At 57.1% G+C, this 19435-nt stretch overlaps 1 protein-coding gene across 5 annotated transcripts in view; it reads left to right on the top strand.

Moving 5' to 3' along the window:
• Positions 1-19435, top strand: part of MACROD1 (mono-ADP ribosylhydrolase 1) — a 154653-nt gene that overhangs the window by 1652 nt on the left and 133566 nt on the right. For all 5 annotated transcript variants that reach the window (XM_042238337.2, XM_042238338.2, XM_027959283.3 and 2 more), the window contains exons 2-3: positions 8806-8907; positions 10000-10116. In XM_042238337.2, coding sequence (XP_042094271.1) covers positions 8806-8907; positions 10000-10116 — 219 coding nt within the window. The remainder of the gene's footprint in view (positions 1-8805; positions 8908-9999; positions 10117-19435) is intronic.

The raw sequence follows: 19435 nt of genomic DNA, 5'->3' as shown, positions 1-19435 counted from the left end.
AGGGTCAGGGTGGGGAGTGGCTCCCTGGCACGGGGACTGTCCCCACAGGGAGCCCTGATTTCCCTTCTTCGTCAGAGAACAGCATCTCAGGGTGGTGGGAAGGAGAGCTTGGAAGGCTGGAGGCCCAGACACCTGTTCCTGGGTCTGCTGCTTTCTGTAGGACCCAGCTCTCCGCCCCTCACACTCCTTGCCGGCGCTGAAAACTTCCAGACCTCTTGAAGCTAATGGGCCAGGAATTCCCAGGCTGCTGTGGTGTCTGTCTGCTAGGATCTGGGATTTCCATTCATTTGGTCCGTTTTTATCCAGCGCCTTCCGTGTGGCCAGCACTGCTATGCTGGGGAGACAGGTGGGGACCCTCCCCTCACAGAGCTTAGGTGAAGAAGCAGGGGGATGTGTTAGGGCAATGAGACAACGCCTGGTAAAGGTCGGTGCTTCAAGAAGCCGAGACGGGCAGGGCTGCCTGAGCTCCTGAGTTTGTCCAGGCAGGGGCAGTGTGGGGAGGCTGGGCTTGCCCCAGGAACCCCAGACCTAGGTGGAAGCCCACCCCACCAGTAGCCATTAGGTGGTAGTTTGTGGGGGTGATACAGAAAGATCCGTGTTTTAGTTATCTATTGCAGCTTAGTAACAGACTACCAGGACACTTAGTGGCTTGAAACAGCAAACGTTTCTATTATCTCTCAGTCCCTGAAGGTCTGGAAGCTGGGAGTAGCTTAGCGGGGTGGCCAGGCTCAGAGTTTCTCAGGAGGCGGGGATTTGGTTAGAGATAGAGAGGGCCCTTCCCAGGTGGCTGGCTCCTGTGAAGTGGCTGCTGGCTTAATGCCTCTGGTCCACATTCAAGGGGAGGGAAATTAGTTTCCACCTTTGGAAGGGAAGAAGATCAAAGAATTGGGGGCATATTTTTAAAACCACCACACCGGGAGACTGCCTCAAGTAGCTTCTGCCTCTGGCTGGGGTTCAAGCTTTGATCTGTTATTTATTTATTTGACCGTGCTGCTCAACTTGCAAGATGTCAGTTCCACAACCAGGGACTGAACCCAGGACATGGTAGTGAAAGCCCAGAATCCTAACCAATAGGCCACCAGGGAACTCCCGAAGAAGCTTTGATCCTGGAAGATCCCCACACTATTTCTTCATTACATTCATATACATGTTCAGCTGAGTTATACTGTATAGTAAAGTACATCAAGTGTACAGACCTCAAGTGTACAGTTGGTGTACTCTATTTTTTGGCTGCATGGCCTGTGAGATCTTAGTTCCCTGACCAGGGATTGAACCCGGGTCCATGGCAGTGAAAGAGCCACGTCTTAACCACTGGCGTGTGTGCGTGCTAAGTTGCTCAGTTGTGTCTGACTCTTAGTGACCCCATGAACTGTAGCCCACCAGGCTCCTCTGTCCATGATGATGCTCCAGGCAAGAATACTGGAGTGGGTTGCCATGCCCTCTAGGGGATCTTCCTGATGCAGGGATCGAACCCACACCTCCTGCAGCTCCTGCACTGCAGGCAGATTCTTCACCGCTGAGCCACTGGGGAAGCCCCTGACCACTGGCTTGCCAGGGAATTGCTGCAGTCAGAGTACTTTTACGTAGGTATCCAGCTGTGCAACCGCCACTCTGGTCAGTAGGTAGAACACTGCCATTGCCCCAGAAGGTTCCTTTGAGCCTCTTTCCAATCAGTATCCCTTACAGCTAATCTTTCTTCTATCTCTTCATTTTGTTTTCTCTTGAACTTCGTATCATCAGAGGCATACACACAGTGTGTACAGTTACTTTTACTCAACGTCTGTGTGATTCATCCACGTTATCGGGTGTACCCACAGTTCGCTCTTTCTTATTGCTGGGTGATAGTCCATGGTGTGCCACAGTTTGTCCGCGCAGTCTCCTTGTTGTGGTCATTTGGTTTCCAGTTTGGGACATTTGGGAATAAAGCTGCTCTGAATATCCTTGCACGTGTCTTTGATGGACACATTCTCGCCTTTCAGTTGGGGATATACCTACAAGGGCGGCTCAACTCTTGTCTGTGCCTGAGATGACCCTCTCTCAAAGACTGGCACATAGTAACCAAACTCACAGGAGACTAATGTGTAGTTCAGAGGGTTGAGGTGCAGTTCATGGTGGGAAATATAATAGCACCGGATCTGGAAATGTGCGCCTGGGCAGGGCCTCCTCTCCCTGTGGAAAAGCCCTTGTTGTTCAGTGGCTAAGTCGTGTCCGACTCTTTGCGACCCCATGGACTGCAGCACACCAGGCTTCCCTGTCTGTCACTGTCACCTGGAGTTTGCTCAAATTCACGTCCATGGAGTTGGTGATGCTATCTAGCTATCTCATCCTCTGCCACCCTCTTCTTCTGCCCTCAGTCTTCCCAGCATCAGTGTCTTTTCCAGTGAGTTGGCTCTGGAACTCACTGGAATTAACCATCAGGTGGTCAAAGCTCAGCTTCAGCTTCAGCATCCATCCTTCCAGTGAATATCCAGGTTTGATTTCCTTTAGGATTGACTGGTTGGATCTCCTCGCAATCCAAAGGATTCTCAAGAGTCTTCTCCAGCCCCACAATGTTAGAAGCCAAGCTGTAGTCTTAGGTTTGTTCAGCAGCATGTGTTCTCAACTAGGGAAATGGTTGACTGATTTGGAAGCGGATCCCGTTGTCCTGAGCACACCTCCCCACTTCCTTGGGCGGTTGTTCAGTGTTTCAGTCCAAACGCAGAGCTGAGCCCTCTGGGCCCCGAGTGCAGCAGCCTCAGTTCATGGTAGAGTGCTGGACAGATGGCCACATTCTGCCTGGGTTCTGTGCATTTCTTTGTTCTGGCTTTAGGCTGACAGCCCACTTGTAGGGACCTGTTTTCCCTCTAGGTAAGTAAATACCATCAGGCTGGATCTTCCTGCCCAGGAGACATTCAGTCTCTTTGAGAGACCTCTGCAGTATCTGATTTCACTGGCCAGGGGTTAATTCCTTTAGCTTAATTCTGTCAGTTCTAGGATGCCTCATTACCCCCACCCCAGGTTATGCCTTTTCATCAGAAAGAGTATGGAAACAGTCCTTCTATAAGGCCTGTCGGTGTGAGGGGCATTAAGGTCAGGCAGTGGGGGCTTTGTCATCACAGGAGGGGCCTGGTCTCCAGAAGAATGGCAGGTCCCTTCTGGCCTGCAGTAGGGGTGGAGCTGTGTGCTAAAAAGAGAATGAACATTGGTGTTATCAGACATGGCAAGCCCCAGCACCACTGCTTCCATGCTCCCTGAGCCTCAGTTTCCTCATCTGTAAAATGGGACCAACAGCACCCGATTTGTAAGTTGTGCTAGGATCACATTAGAAACGTTTTGTACGCAGCAGCCAAAGGGTCCCCAGCAGCCCCCCTTCCTTGTCACCCCTCAGGTCTGTCTCCTCTCTCTGTTCTCTTCTGGCCCTGGAGACCCAGGGCTCATGTAAACTTGTATCCGCCATGGTCTCGAGTGCTAGAGCCCTGACCCGCTCCCTCTCCCTGGGAGCCTGTCTGCCCAGGGCAGGGCAAAAGCCCACCCCTGTGGGGTTTCACGCAGAGCAGATGATTCATCTGATTTGACTGCTGAACCGGGAAAATTTCCAGGCACACCTGGGACTTGGGGGGCTTCTCCCACCTGTCTTCTGGGAAAGCAGCCTTGGCACATCCCAGCGCAGGGGCCGGCAGGGGGCCTGGGAGGGTAGACAACCTCCAGGGTGCCTCGTGCTGTCTCCCCGTGGCTCGTGCCACAGGCTTTGACGAGCACCTGCTCTCCGGGGATGGGGAGCCTGGGTGACTAATGCCCCTGCCTCAGGGTTCCAAGACCCAACCCTTATCAGCCCTGCCCACCTGGCCTTCTCCAGAAGAGAAGGTACTCACCAGCCCACCCTCAACCTTTCCGAACACCGTCAGGAAGCGCCATAAAGACACTTCTTAAAACACATCATTGAATTCCTGTTCACCCACTGCACTTTATGGTTCTGGCACAACCTGCTTCCTCCAGCCGTGCCTGGGAGCTGCTGAAAGCTTCGTCTGGGGTCAGACCTCCCCATCAAACTTTACTGCAAACATCTTTTTTCCAGCACCTGTCTCACTGAGCTGTGAAATACTCTCACCTCTCCAAAACAGAAAGAAAATTAAAGCGTATGTTGTACATCTTTTCTAAGAAAAATAAAACTCACTTGTGCTTTAAGTCTGCACCTGTGCTTCTGGCAGAGGGAGGTAGTGCGTGTCAGAAATGCATGGGGCAGGACTTCCCTGGTGGCCGAGTGGGTAAGACTTCTCCCTCCCAATGCAGGGGACCTGGGTTTGATCTTTGGGCAGGGAACTAGATCCCACATGCCGCAACAAAGACCCGGCACAGCCAAATAAATTAAAATATTTATTAAAAAAAAGACATGCGTGGGGCACATGCCCACCCTGGGGTCCTGCTTCTCCTCCTGGAGCTAGTGGGGGAGCCTGGGGGCAGCCCCGCGGCAGGTGAAGCTGAGGCCCTAAAGGCTCGGGTCCTCAGCTGGCTTCTCTCCCACAAATCAGACTAGCACTGCCTGTAGCTCTTCCGGGTCGCCACTTTGCTCTGGAGATGAACGAGGACTTGGCACCCCACACACTGGCCCTAGGAGGTGTGCACTTGGGGGTCACAGACCAGAAGGGCAGGCTGACAGGTGTCCCCAGGGCCAGCACCTTGACCGCTGGTGGCCACGCAGGCAGCTCTGGTGGTCTTCCTTGGCCATCTCTGGGAAGTAGAGCCGTGTTTTGGTCTTTGCTGGAGAGAAGGGGACTGTCGGGGCTGGGAGTCTCTCAGAGCAGGCCCCGGGTCCTGGGGGGGACAGTACAGGACAGAGCCCTGGGCCGGCTCCTGCCCTGGGTTCCTTCTGCTTGCCGGTCACAGGGCCGATTGCTCAGCTGCTTTTGTAAAGCAAAGTGGTGATCTCTGCCAGATGGTGTCTGCTAGGGGACCTGAGCCATCTCTGGGTGCCTGGGGCTGCCCCAGCTCAAGGAACTCCGCTGTGGGAGTCCTGGGGGTCGCCTTGGACCAGCCCCTCCGGTGTCACAGCATGGGCTTTCATTGGCCACAGTCCAGCTGGCTGTGAGCACTGGTTCTCGAGCATCCTGAGGCCTCGGGGTGGGGGTGGGTCTTTGGTCACAGCTGTGCAAGAGGACAAACATGGGGACCCAGATAACTTAAAAGGGCTTTCCTGGTGGCTCGGATGGTGAAGAACCTGCCTGCAGTGCAGGAGACTTGGCTTCGATTCCTGGGTCAGGAAGATCCCCTGGAGGAGGGAATGGCAACCCACTCCAGTATTCTTGCCTGAGAAGTCCATGGACAGAGGAGCCTGGCGGGCTGCAGTCCATGGGGTCACAAGGAGTCAGACAGGACTTAGCGCCTGAGCAGCAACAACAGATCTCACTCCCAGGAAGGAGTGAGTGTGTCTGATGCGTGGATGGCGCCGACGGCTTCCTCTGCGTTTTCATAGCTACCTTCTCGCTCACAGCAAGCTCGGGTGCTGGGGAGGGCCTTCCTTGCCCCTATTCTAGAGATGAGAAAACTGAGGCTGAGAGGGTGAGCGCCTTGCCCATGAACACGACAGTCGGGGGGCATGAGCCCAGACCTGGGGGACCAAGGAGCAAGAGCGGAGTGGAAACCCCTGCACAGCTGGGCGCTGGGCCAGCATGGGCCTCGGACAAGCTGGGGAGGCACCCAGAGCCTAGCGTTTGCTCCCCAGTCCAGCTGCTCTAGATCTCGCTCCATTCCCCACGCAAACGCTCTCTCCTACATCAAGGCTTTTGAACGTGCTGCTCCCTCCTCCCAGAAGACCCCGTCCTTTCAGCAAACTTGCCCTCAGCCTTCAGGTCTCAGATCCTTGGTGCACTGATTCACCCCAGGGACCCCCACATGTGCCCTATGCTGTGCCCGGTGCTGGGAATCCAGCATAAATACCACCAGCCTGCATACAGCCAGGGTCAAGCAGAACACAGATGGTAGGGCAGGCAGCTATTCTGGGGAGGGGGAGGGCCAGGAGGAGGGGCAGTAAAGGAAGACCAGGCGGGAGGTACAGCAGGCGCAAAGGCCCTGAGGCAGGCAACAGCTTGGCTGCTGGGGGAACTGGAAGGCTCAGGGTTGAAGTGCGGTGGGCAGGGTAGCCCGGGAGGAGATTGCGGAAAGAGGTGGGCTCTCCAAGCGTGAGTAAGGACCTGGAGTTTGAGCTGAGCTTTGCACCGAGAGACTGCTTCTGACTTCTGTTCCTGAGATCTCTGGGCTGCTGTGTCAGTGTGGGCACCAAAAGTCAGCTGGGAGTGGGGGCTTCCAGAGGGCACTGCTGCTGCTGCTGCTAGGGAGCAGTTAATGATGGAGGCTTGGCCCTGGGGGGGATAAGCAGAAGGCCTGGCTTCCATGGTGGTGTGGGGATAAATCTGACAGTCTGCAGATGGATAGAAGGGGGAAGGAAGAGAAAGGAAAGACTGGGCAAAGTCTGGGGCCACCCACTGAGAAGGTAGGAAGGACGGAGGGGTCTGAGGTTCAGTTCTGCACGCAGAGAGTTTGGGGATGAGAGCAGGCTGCAGGCCTTTGGGGGCAGATGCTCAGGAGAGATGAGAGCTGGAGGTGCAGCCCGGGATTTGGGATGCACGGAACTGATGTGAAGACCATGGAGAGAGACTTCCCTGGTGGTCCAGCGGTTGGGACTTCGCCTTCCAGTGCAGGGGTGTGTGTGGGTTCCATCCTTGAGCTAAGATCTCACATTCCCTAGGGCCAGAAAGCCAAAACATTTTTCAAAAAAGCCAGAAACGATTTTGTAACAAACTCAGCAGAGACTTTAAACGTGATCTACATAAGAAAAAAAAAAATCTTTAAAAGAAAAAGAAAGGAGGGTGTGGATTAAGGAAGTAGGGAGGCCACAAGGAGGCTGTGGAGGGCCAGGGAGCGGCCTGGGGCCAGGAGGCGGGGTCCAGAGAGGGAAGAAGGGGTCGGGGGTGCTGAGCACACAGGGGAGGCCAGGAAGGGCCACTGAGTGAGTTCAAGCGGCCAGCGTGGTGCCTCTGACCTTGGCCTTGACGGAGAGGTGGGGTTGGGGGGAGGAGGACGTGAAGACAGAAAGAACGTAGGCGGTGGAGGAGAGGAGCAGAGAGAGGAGGCCACAGCTACAGTGCATGGCATGCGGGGTCGAGGGAGGGTTCTGTTTTTGTAGAGTGGGTACAGGAGAAGGTGTTTGAGGGCAGCCTGGTGGAGGGGGAGCGCAGGAGGAGTCCTCGGGAGGTGAGCTGGGCAGTGTCGGCTGGGAGGATGGACCTTCGTGCCCACTGACCCGAGAGAAGGAGAACGCGATGTGGGCAGGTGTGTGTGTGGAGGGGAGGCAGCACCCTGTAGCTGTCTGACTGGGAGGACGAGTGGAGGAGGCTTGGAGAGGGAGAAGGGGGAGGGGAGACTCACTTCCAAAGCAGCAGCTGCCTTGGCCACCTGGGGGAGTTGAAGAGCTTAGAGGGGGCCTCCGCTCGGTTGGTGGGAGTTTTCTCCAGTGGTTTGCAGCTCTTGGGGCAGACCGGAGACATTGGGGGTACCTCTTCCAGGAGGCTGGTCCAGCCTCCCCTCTGCTCGGTCAGGCCCCAGACCTCACCTTGCCTCCCAGGCTTGGTGCGTGGTTCGTGCGTGCGTGCTAAGCTGCTTCAGTCGAGTCCGACTCTTTGTGACCCCGTGGACTGTAGCCCACGAGGCTCCTCTGTCCATGGGATTCTCCAGGCACGAATACTGGAGTGGGTTGCTATTTCCTTCTCCAGGGGGTCTTTCTGACCCAGGGATCGAACCTGTGTCTCTTATGTCTCCTGCCTTGGGTTCTTCACCACTGGCGCCACCTTGGAAGCCTTGGTGCGTGGTGGGAGCTCAGTAAATGCCTGTTAACTGACTGATGTGTGTTCGGACTGCCAGGGAGAGGCAGAGCCTGGATGGAGTGGTGCAGGGGAGCGGGTGGACGGAGCCTGGCTGCCCTGGTGGCCTGGGGCCGGCAGGGGGAGCCCACGAGCCGCAAGCCTGGACCGCTGCTCCCCTGCCTGGTGCGGCCCAAAGGGAAGACCAGGCCCAGCAAGGGGAACCAGCCTGGGTGGACCCAGAGTCTGTGAGCGGATGAGGAGGGCCTAGCTTCCCACACAAATCACTAGCCGTCTGACCACAGGTGGCCTCCGAACCTTCCTGGGACCATTTGCTCATCTGTAAAATGGGGAGGATTCCAGCCACGCCCTTGATTCAAGCTGGGGACACCCCAGCGGGGCATCTGTGGGTGGGGAGCCCTCTGGCAATACAGGGGGCCTGCGGCAAACAGGCACCACACCTGCTTGGTTCTGCCGGTCTGTGAGGAGGACGGTTGTCCTGGTTCCCTGTGTCCTGCTGCCTACACATAACAGCAATGATGATGTAACTGATTGATGATGTAACTGATTCAGTGCCACCAACCTGCCTGGCCTTAGCATGTATGAGTAAGCTTGAAATCACTGTGCAAGGGCTGTCTTAATCCCCATTCTATACATGAGGATGCTAGGGGCTCAGAGGTGTGGAAGCAGCTGGCAATTGGCAGAGTTTAATTCTGAACCCCTGAGGCACCCTCCACCTCCATGAGCCTCAATTTCCCTTCCTAACAAAGGGGGCGGGACAAGATCTTCCAGGGGACCCTCCTTCCACATGCCCTCCCTGTGAGCTTTCGGAAGGGTGAATGCACAGGGCTGCTTTGCATCCTTGGACAGAGTGAGCCGTCCCTGGAAGTGGACAGGAGATCTGTGGGCGGTGGGGAGGCCCCTGGGCTGCTCCCCTCCCCGCCCGCCTGACTCCTGCCCCATCCCGCTGCAGCGTTTCTGAAGGGCCTTAGTGACAAACAACGGGAGGAGCATTACTTCTGCCGGGACTTCGTCAGGCTGAAGAAGATCCCGACGTGGAAGGAGACGGCGAAAGGTAGGCCCTGCGCTGGGGACCCAGCTGGCTGAGTGTGGTGTGGTCCCTTCAGACCCTTATCTGGGGAGCATCATCCAGACAAGGCCAAAGAGAAGAAGGGTGGCGGCATTTATGAGTGCTTGCTCTGTACCGGGCACTTTGAAGTATCACCTCTTTTCAGCCTGAGGTAGGTTTGGTAGTTTGTTGAAAAATGATTTCTTTCTTTCTTAAAAGAATATTTATTTGTTTGGCTGCACCAGGTCTTCGTTGCGGCCTGGGGGATCTTTGGTTTTGGCTTTAGTGCAGAATCTTAGTGGCAGCATTCGAGATCTAGGTCCCTGATTAGGGATGGAACCTGGGCCCCCTGTACTGGATGTGTGGCGTCTTAGCCACCGGAACCCCAGGGAAGTCCTTGGTTTGGCTCTTATCCCCGTTATGTCATTGGGAAACTGAGCCTTAGATGCACAATGCCGTGGCTGCTGGAGCGGGGACTTGCTGGCCTGGTGCAGTGGCCTGCAGGGCAGCGTCCTCATGAGGACCTCGGCCCTGCACGTTGCAGGACTGGTGACCGGGACCCCGGGCCAAGTCACGAAATGCTCCCAAGCCTCAGTTGTTTGATGTTGTTTAGTTGCTGAGTCGTGCCCGACTCGTTTGCGACCCCATGGGCTGTAGCCCACCAGTCCAGGGCTCCTCTGTCCATGGGGTTGTCCAGGCAAGAATGCTGGAGTGGGTTGCCATTTCCTTCTCCAGGGGATCTTCCCGACCCAGGGATTGAACCCTCCTCTCCTGCGCTGGCAGGCAGATTCTTTACCACTGAGCCACCTGGGAAGCCTCAGGTCTGGGTGACCCAGTGTGTAAAATGGGGATGGATGGCATGGCTTCTCTACCTGTGTGGAGCATTGCTGTGAAGATTCAAGGAGATGAGTGTGTGCTGCACATAGTAGGTGCTTGGTCGGTGTGGGCTGTCCTCAATCGCGTCATTGGTCCCCGCGAGGCACCCTGCCTCTGGCGGCAGAGGGCGGTTGATGGGGGCTTGCCTGACCAGGGTCCCTGGTGGCTTGCTCCACCGTGGGGGCCTCCCTGTGACCACCCCTCGGCCTCTGCTTGTTCCAGGGGTGACCGTGAAGGTGGAGGAGCCCAAATACAAGAAGGACAAGCAGCTCAACGAGAAGATCTCCCTGTTCCGAGGTGACATCACCAAGCTGGAGGTGGACGCCATCGTCAACGCCGGTGAGTGGGGCCTTCAGGCTGGGCCTGAGTCCAAGACCCGGGCGGCCGCCTCATCCCTGTGCCAGGCCCACCCGGACGCCACCTGGCTCCAGTGAGGCTCTGGTGGCCGGTTGAGGGTGGCCCGCTGGCGCCGCAGACGCCTCTCCCCGTGGAAAGCCTGACCCGTCGTGTCAGGGACGCCTTGGCTGAGCTGCCTCGAAGCTCTGAGACCCATTAGCGGCCGGGAGGGGAGAGAGCTGGGCTGGAATTGCGCCGGGCGGCCCTGCCAGGAAGGCAGAGGCCAGAGGGGGTGGTCCGACCTCGGGGGCTGCAGATGGTCCCGAGCACGGCTTTCCTTCTTCCGCCTCCTGCCCACCTGGCCCCGCTCTGAACGGGGGGCGGGCGAGGGAGCATGTCGGGGAGCGTGTCGGGGGAAGGGTTGGGGGGCAGAGGCTGCTGCGCCCATGCCTGGCTTCCTGAGCAGCCATTTCTTGTGATGTGTTGAGGAGTCTGCTGTTTCTCTCCCCTCTCGGGAGCGGGAGAAAGGTGGTTGTAATCCTTCCAGGTGGTGGTTGTCTGGCCGAGGTCAGGAGTGGGCTGTCAGGGACTGTCAAGTCCAGCGGGTGCTCACATGGTTCAGGGGACAAGGGCAAGTGGGAGCTGTACCCCCCTCCTCGCCACTGTGGGTACCAGGCGGCACAGGAAGGAGCCTCCTTGTTAGAGAGAGGTTCGCAGACCTGGGCAGACCCTCTTGTCTTGGACTTCGACTCATAGGGAACCTCTGCTGTGCGAGCCCCCCCGGCCCAGCTGCGCAGTCTTGGGCACCCCAGGAGCGTCTCGAATCTCCTTTGTCTCACCCTTGGGCTTGCAGCCATTGGTGGACCCCAGAGCTAGCCGAGGTGGAATGGCCGCGTGACTCTGGTTCTGGGCAGTGCCCATGCTGCGCTGGCTAAGTGACAGGGCTCAAGAGACCCGGGGAGAGGGGCAGCTCGGCCCCTCGGCGCCTGCGTGTCGGTGGCCGGGGCTGTCCTTCCGGCATTGCTGTGTGTCTCCTCGCTGATGTTCGCAGACCTGTGTGGCCACAGGGGTGTTCCTTCTCCCCACATTGCCTGTCTCAGAGCACAGGTGACCAGTCACGGGAAGGCAGGAGTTCTGACTCAGAGCAGAGGAGGTGGGGTTTCTGCTCTTGTGTTTCTCTCGGGCCACTTGGATGATGGGTGGCAGGGAGGTCTCCATATGGGGGACTCAGGGCTAAGACAAGTCATAGTGGCCCAGAGGAGAAGGGTCTTTTTGCTGCCTGGACCCTGGAGGGCTGGCCTGGGGTGGAAGGACCAAGCCGCGGGGCCCCGGCTGAGGGGACAGTGCCACAGGCCTGTGAGGCTGCCCCTCCTGGTGCCCCTGGCCCTGCAGTCACTGGCAAGGGTGTGCGAGGTGCCCCGCTGATGTTCTGGTTCCGTCACTATGCCGTGTCCAACTCTTTGCGACCCCATGGACTGCAGCACGCCAGGCTTCCCTGTCCTTCACTGCCCAGATAGGTGGGCCAAAAACTGAGTTTTTCCTTAACATTGTATGGAAAAGCCCGAGAGAACTTTTTGGCCAACACCATGCCTTTCTTTCTGATCTGCAAAGCAGCCAGAGGGACAAGTGGGACGTCTTATCAGCTCCTTCACAGCCAGGTAGATGGTTGGCGGCGGGAGGGAGGGTGTGGGGACCGAGGCAGGGTGTTGGTGGGAGGCAGATAGAGCGGGCTGGGGGCTCTGGAGTCTGCCCGAGGTTGTAGGAATGATTAATGGCTCTTCCTGAGCACCCCCGTGCCTGGCCAGACTCCGAGGGCAGCTTGGAGGGCAGGCTCTGTCGGCCTCTCGTGCTCTCTGGAAAGCACTGTGGCCCTGGCTTCGTTTGATTCTCCAGGACTGGGGGCCGGCCGTGTTTGCCACACCTGTCTGGGGACTCGCCTTCTCCGTGGGCTTGCCTGGGCTTGCATGATGGTGCAGGTGGTGGGAACCTGGTTAGGAGCTGATCCTCATGAACTGGGATGCTCACGCAGCAGAGCTTCCACACAGAGCCGGCGTCCCCTGCAGACCCTCCCTTCAGGTCTTTCCGACCAGGTGTTTGAGTGGCCTTGACTCTGATTGAATCTCAGGGGTCCTTGGTAGTTTGGGGACCCTCCAGCATCCTCCCTGAGCCTTGGCTCAGCCTGCGGCTGCCGCCCACCAGGGGGCAGCAGAGATCACGGTTCCCGCGCCCCCCAGAGCCCGTAAATCAGCCTGTTTATTAGCGGAATAAAAGTCGCGGCAACGCGGGGCTTTTCGGGGCTGCATAAATCTGGTCTGTGCCTCGTGAAAACCATATGTGCTTAATTCATATGTAAAGTTTCAAGCAGGAAGAGAATACGTGTCCATTAAATTCTATTTGACTTGATTATACTCATTAGCCGTGAATAATTGCTTCTCAGCGCCGACCGCCGAGCCGCCACAATGAGCAAAAGGAGCCCAGCAATTATCTCGGGGTGGGAATTTTTAAATTTTTATTTTTGAAGTCAAGGGAAGCGTTGACCCCACTGGGTTCGGTGGCCCATGGGGAGCTGTGTGGGTCGGACAGGGCTGGGGGCTTGAGGTCTGCTGTGGAGCTTCTGGATTTTTTGCGGGGGTGGGGGTAGGGTGGGGGGGCATCTCTCTTTGTACCCGAGGCCAGATGGGGAAGGGTGGGGAAGATGCCATCCTGCCTGGGCCTGGCTCCAGCTGCGGGGACCGTGGAGGGGGAGGCCTGCAGGCCGCTGGAAAGGGCCTGTGAGAGAAAGAGGTCTGCACCCCCGGAGCCCCATCCATCCTGGAGAGCTGGGGCTGGGGGGAGTGTCTCCAGACCATCCCTAGGGGGGGCCCTGGGTGTCCTCCCTGCCTGCCCTCTTCACTCCTGCCCTCCCCGCAGAGGGTCTCCACCCACGGCCTCTCTCAGGACTTCCGCGACTCAGGCTGTTTCGCAGACGTTCCCCTGGCATCTGAAGCCCAGGACTGGTTTTCACTCCGCTCTGCTGGTGTCTGATGTGTGACTGGGGTGTTTGCTGTGTGTGCGCCTGTGACAGTATGCACATGTGTGGTCTGTTCTGGGTATCACATTCTTGTGTGTTATGTGGTAGGTGGAGGGGGCTGGGGCTGAGTAGAAGGGGGTGTGCCTGGCGGGTGGCAGGGCATGAGGTCCCAGGGGACGGGACCAAAGCCCCTCAACCCCGCCTAGTGCAGTGCAGGCCCCCAGGCCCTCCTGGGACTTGCCCCAGTGGCTGCCGGCCGAGGCCACTTGCTCAGGCAGAGCCTGGAGAGAGTCTGGGGCTCCGGCCATCTGCTCTGGCTGTGGCTCCTGCCCACAGGGGCACATGGCATCCATCTTAATTAAATTGGGCTGCCACGCTGCCCAGATAAGCCAGAGAGCTCCTGCAGCCCCCATTCTGCGGGGCAGCGCCTGCCTGCCTCTCCAGCTTGGTCCACGTCTCTCCTTGCGTGTGGGGAGAACCAGGCTGGCATCTCCTCTGGAGAAAGCTCAGGTCTAGGGGTTCGCCCCCGGGGAGTGAGGTGCATCAGCTTCTGGAGTGTTCATGTCTTTCCTTTGCCACGAGATAGGAGAGGACTGTGAGAGGAGGCATCGTGACCTTGAGAGGGTCCCTTCCGTGCCCTTGAAGTTCCCAGCAAACCAAGCCGGTGCTTATGGGCCCCTACTTCCTGACAGACAGCCGCATCTCAGACAGAAGTGTCCTGGCACACAGGAAGACCCCTCTCTGGGTCCTTCCAGGGTCCGATTGCTAGCTTTGGCCTTCAGGACATGATGGGACCGAGATGCCCCCAGACATGCCCAGCTCTCCCAGGCTGGTGTGCCAGGGCCGTGGGCACGGAGGCCAGGAGCTAGCTGGGAATCCTAACTTTGCCGTCGGCCATGCTGCGGCCTCCGGTCCAGCGTCTCCAAGCCTCTGTTTCCCCATCTGAAAAATGGAGCGTCGTTGGCCCCACCCCAGAGAGTGGGGCTGAGGGTGACATGCACTCAGGCCCGTCCGGCCCTGGGCCGAGGGCCCAGCACGAAGCGAGGCCCCATAAATTAGTATTGGAAAGTCAGCATGAGAGCAGCTAAGTAGAATATAATGTGACAAAGCAGTGGAAGCGCGGTCTGAACAGAGCGCCACGCGTCGCCTCAGGGACCAATTAATTCTGCAAGGAGGTGGCGGGAGGCGCAGGGGGTCAGGGGAGCCTTTGAGGGGCCCAGGCACGCGGGCCCCGGGCTCTGCGGAACGGGTGGGAAGCCATGTTTCAGAGCGACAAGCTGGCCGCTCTGGGAGGTTTTTAAGCTGCTTATTTATTTAAAATAAGGCATGAAGTGGTGCTCTGTTTCCTTAAGTCTTGGGGCTTTGATTTGTGAGAATTTGCCAGCTGCTTCCATCACCCTCCTCCCCCCAAGCCAGCCAGAGCCCTCCCTTCATTCCTGCTGCTGTCTGGAGGGCCCGGAGGAGCCCGGCCCCCGGCTGTCCCTGGGCCACCGCTCCGAGCCAGTGATTTAGAGACCGCCTTGATGGACTAGCAAGCAGGGGGGCTGAGGGATGCCGACTGCCTTGTGGGAAGTGATCTGACGCTAAACTGTCGCCGTAAATCGCTTTATCTGTCACTTCAGATTTAAATGTGTTTGCTGAGGCTTGCCGGCCGGCCTGGCCTCCGCAGCCGCCCGCCTTCAGCAGCAACTTCCCCGCGGTGGGCATGGAGGGCAGGCAGGAACCTGTGAGCCTTGGAGACCTCACTGGGCCCTAGCCCCTGGGGAGCGCAGGTGAGACAGGCCTCACCCTCCATGTTGACCGCTTGGCATCCCTACAAAGCAGGGGATGATCCCCATCTTCAGTGATCAAACTGAGGCTCAGAGGACGAGATAACATGCCCCAGCTGGGCAGGTGACCGAGCTGGAATTTGAACTCCTGTGTAGCTTTTCATTCACTCGTTCAGCAGACAGACACGGCAGGCCTGTTGTATACCAGGCACTGGGGTAAGCCCTGGGCTACGAAAGACTCAATCTCAGTCCTCAAATGCAGAGTGGAACGTGCGAATGGAATGGAAACAGATAGCAGAGTGTCTGAGGGATGGGAGTCACACCTGCAGGGGTGGAAGGCAACCTGGAAGGCTGCCTGGAGGAGGCGGCGCTTGAGCTGAGAAGTGGGGATCTGAGTCAGAAGTCAGATAAGGATATAACAAGGGGAGAAAGGGAGAGCACTTGCAGGGAGGGGTGAGGAGGTGGGACTCAGGGGAAACTCTGGGGGCTAGGAATGAGCCACGGTGGGTTCTGAGCTGAGGGTTTCTTCCGCTGGTATATCCATACCCCATGCTACGTCTCCTGGCCTCTTGGTTTTATTATATCAGCCCCATGGTGTTGATGAGAAGCTGGAGGTTCAGAGACTTGAAGCCACTTGCCTGATGCCACACAGTTAAACAGGAGTGGCACAGATAGGGGAGGTTTGCCAGACTCCAGAGCCTCCAGGAAGTGCTTCCCCCCACACACACCTTTTTAAAGAGTAGCTAGGACGACCTTCTCTTTGTCCCTTTTTCTTTTCTGGTTTGAAAATCTGAGCCCCCAGGTTGGGTGTGTTGTCATCTGTCCTCCCTGCAGGGACGTAGAGAAGTGGGGCAGAAATGGGGCGTGGTGGGTGGTCAGTGCAGGAAAGAAGGATCCGGGTTCATTGGCCCCTCGAGGCCTTGTGGTGGGCTGCAACTCCTGTGGCTTCCCTGTCCTGTGGCCCAGTGCCTGCCCCGAGCGCCCCCCGCCAAGCCCTGCTTCTGGGCTGGAGGCAGTGAGCCTTTGCCTGTTCCCCCTGGGCCGGGGGCTGCCCCCACACTGCACATATCATCTCATTTCTGAGGCTGGCACTCGTGTTCCCCCAGCTTACAGACGAGGAGACGGAGGCACGCGTGGGACGCAGCGCTTGGTGAAAAGGCCGAGCCAGGAATTAAACCCTCATCTTTCGATCTTGGGGTTTGAGAGGGACGTCATCAAACTTGCATTTTCAGAAGCTCCCTTTGGGTCCAGTCTAGGGGTGAGGGGCTGAGTGGCCAACAGAGAGGCGTGGACTGCAGGTAGCCCCCTCCCCCACATTAGAAAGCCCAGGACACTGGAGACAGTGCCAAGGCCTGATTTCCACCACTGCAGGAGGAGGGCGGCTCGTTTCCACAAGGTCGAGAAGCGGTTACGTAAATTCATAAATGATGGATCTTTCCTGAATTATTGAGATTCCCTCGAGGGCTCGCAGGGCCTGGTCCAGTGAGCCGAGCTCTGGCCAACGGGCAGGACTTCAGGATCCCGGCAGGTCCTTTCCCCCCAAGCTCTTCTGCCAAGTTTCCCTTTAACGGTCAGATTGTTCTGTCTTTCCAGAGGGAACGTGATGGTGGGCTGTGGACCTTGGACCGGTTGACTCTTTGTGCTGAGACTCAGTAAACGTTTGTTGAGTGAATGAGTGACTGCATGTCCTTGAGAGTTGGTGTGACAGCAGGAGGGACCAGAGGAACCAGTGATTTCCCCCCTGGGCTGCGGGGACGTCAGCTGCCCCAGCCCAGGCCCTGCGCAGCCCCTCTGGTCGTAGAAGTCGGCGGGAAGGGACTAAAGCCTCGTGTAGGTGAGGATGCTGCTGGTGAGGTTCCTGGCTCAGTGTGAGGCTCAGTGACCTTGGCCTGCCGCCAAGACTGTCGTAGGGAAACCCAGAGAGGGACAGTGACCTGCTCAGGGTCACTCTTTAGCATGCCCGTCCTCCTGCGTCTTTTTCTCCCCATCACCAGGAGCAATTGGTCAGGAAATAGGGGTGGGGGCAGGGCTCCGCCGCCCACCACCCCCTGCCGAGGGGCCCCAAGCCTCTTCCTCCCGGCTCCTCTTGTCCTTGAGGACGCCTGGCCTCACCCACACCTGTGTGCCCGTCTGTGTCCCCAGCGTGCTCTCCACCTTGGGCACTGAGCTGAGGAGGCCGGAGCTTGTGGGAATGTGTGTGTTTTGAAATTAATGGGGACCATTAAATTGGCCAAGCATGAAAAGGGCTGGATCTGCAGGCCTTGGCTCGCTCTTCCCGAATGATCCGCCAGCGCCTTGGCAAAGGGCTGCCCGGTCGACTTTGGGCCTCCCCAGGAGGCTGTGGCTTGCCTGCCATTTAACGCATGGGTGCCCTGTGTCCCTAGGAGGTGAAGCGGCTGTGAGAGCCAGAGGTCCCTCTGGAAACTGGGGGCTTCTTCCCTGTCTCTCAACAGGCAGCTCTGCAGACAGTGCTGTTTGCAGGGATGTTGAGATGAATCTGTTTTCTCTAGACCGCTGGGCTTCGCTGGTGGTTCAGATGGTCAAGAATCTGCCTGCAGTGCAGGAGACTCGAGTTCGATCCCTGGGTCGAGAAGTCCCCTCTAGAAGAGAATGGCAACCCACCCCAGTATTCTTGCCTAGAGAATCTGAGAGGGTAACAGGCAGGAAGGCCAAGGGTCTCCAAATGGAGGAAATAGGCTGCAAGTGTCTCGTAAAATTCTGTGTTGCTATAATGACACCTGGTTCCACCTGAATGTAACTTTTCTCAAACCTTGAGCTAACCGATGCATGTTTTGTTTTGTTTTTTTCCTTATGGAAATGTTTTTCTTAAGCTATGTATTTGCTTTGGAATTTGCCTTTCTTCAAAATGGTTCCACCTAGGACTAACTTTTTTCCTTTTCTCAAACCTTGGGCTGATAATAGCTCCACAAACCAATATTCATATCAATTGTTTCATGGCTGGGGGATGACACCTCATGCCATCCTCTCTTAAAAATGCGTATTGTGGGAGAGGGGCCTGGGGAAACTCCCTCAGCCTTGAGGTGTCTCTCTTATCTGATTAATAGCTTTCTAACAGACGTAAAACAGCTTGCTGAAACTAGCAGGGGGCACTCTCCATCCCCTTTCTGATGTCTGTGTCAGAAGCTTTCTGTGTCCCTTTTTTACTTTAATAAAACTCTGTTACACAGAAGCTCTTGAGTGATCAAGAGCTGGTCCCTGGTCCCGAAACCAGATCTTCTTCAGAGATCACGAATCCCACACTGTTCACTGTAAGCCATCAAATCCCATGGACAGAAGACCCTGGCGGGTTACAGTCCATGGAGTCTCAGAGTTGGATATGACTGAGCAACTAACGCTGTCACGCTTTCACCAGACCCCTAGGGTGGGCTCACACACATGTCAGAGTCTGACTTTGGGGGCTCCTGGGTGAGACCTGGCCTGGTCCCAGCTTGGGGTGGCCTTTAGGATATGTTGTTATTCAGTTGTTGAATTGTGCCTGATTCTTTATGACCCCATAGACTGTAGCATGCCAGGCTCCTCTGTCCTCCACTATCTCCCAGAGTTTGCTCAGACTCATGTTGATTAAGTCAGTGATGCTATCTAACCATCTCATCCTCTGCTGCCCCCTTCTCCTTTTGCCTTCAGTCTTTCCCAGCTTCAGGCTCTTTTCCAATGAGTCGGCTCTTTGCAATCAGGTGGCCAAATTATTGGAGCTTCAGCTTCAGCATCAGCCCTTAGAATGAGTATGACCTAGAAGAGAGTCAGAGGACGCAGCGCCCCCACCCCCGCCCCCCGCCCTCTTACGTCCCACTCTCTAGACAGCCCCATCAGCTCTGGAGTCTCCAACTCAGGACATTGCGGTTGGAGAGTCCTGGGCATGAGTCCTGGCTCCACTGTGCACCGGCTGTGTGGCTTCAGGCAAGCTCCTTCACCTTTCTGAGCCTCAGTTTTCTTTCTGTGAAATGGGGATATAAGTGTTCCAGGACCGGGTGTCCTGGATTGTTGTGAGTTTGAAAGGAGACAGTTTGTAGGGGGCACTCAGCATGGTGACGTCTGGGATAGAGGAAGCCCAGGAAGTGCCGGCTCTGTGCCCGCTGCAGTGGCGGCTTCCGTGGAGCCGGGCCTGCTGTGCACCAGCACCTTCCTGGCCTCCCTGTGGTGGGCTGAGCACTTGCTGGGCCCAAGGCAGCTGAGGAGGGCCCTTCCTGACTGCCAGGAAGGACTTGGGGTCTCTGGACCATGAACACGCAGGGCAGGTGGGCTGGCCCCCCTCCCCTCTGCTCTGCTTTTGTTGGGACTGGTGTGTGTCACATGGGAACAGCCCCGGCCGGGGGCTGTCCCCTTCCCAGGGGTGGGGTGGAGTGTTGACTGAAGCTCTCTTGTTAGCACTTGGCGGACTCTGCTTAACTGGAAGAACTGAAGCCACCAGCCCTCCCCTCCTCTCTCCTCCTTGGGGTCTTCTTGCATTTCAGAAGCTCACCTTTGGGGCTCATTTAGTTACTTTGTAAATTATTTGTGCTGATGTTTTCTCAGGCCCTGCTGG

This window comes from Ovis aries, chromosome 21 (assembly GCF_016772045.2).
Source record: "Ovis aries strain OAR_USU_Benz2616 breed Rambouillet chromosome 21, ARS-UI_Ramb_v3.0, whole genome shotgun sequence".
In the NCBI taxonomy this organism is placed as follows: Eukaryota; Metazoa; Chordata; class Mammalia; order Artiodactyla; family Bovidae; genus Ovis; species Ovis aries.
This window is presented reverse-complemented; position numbering and strand designations above follow the sequence as displayed.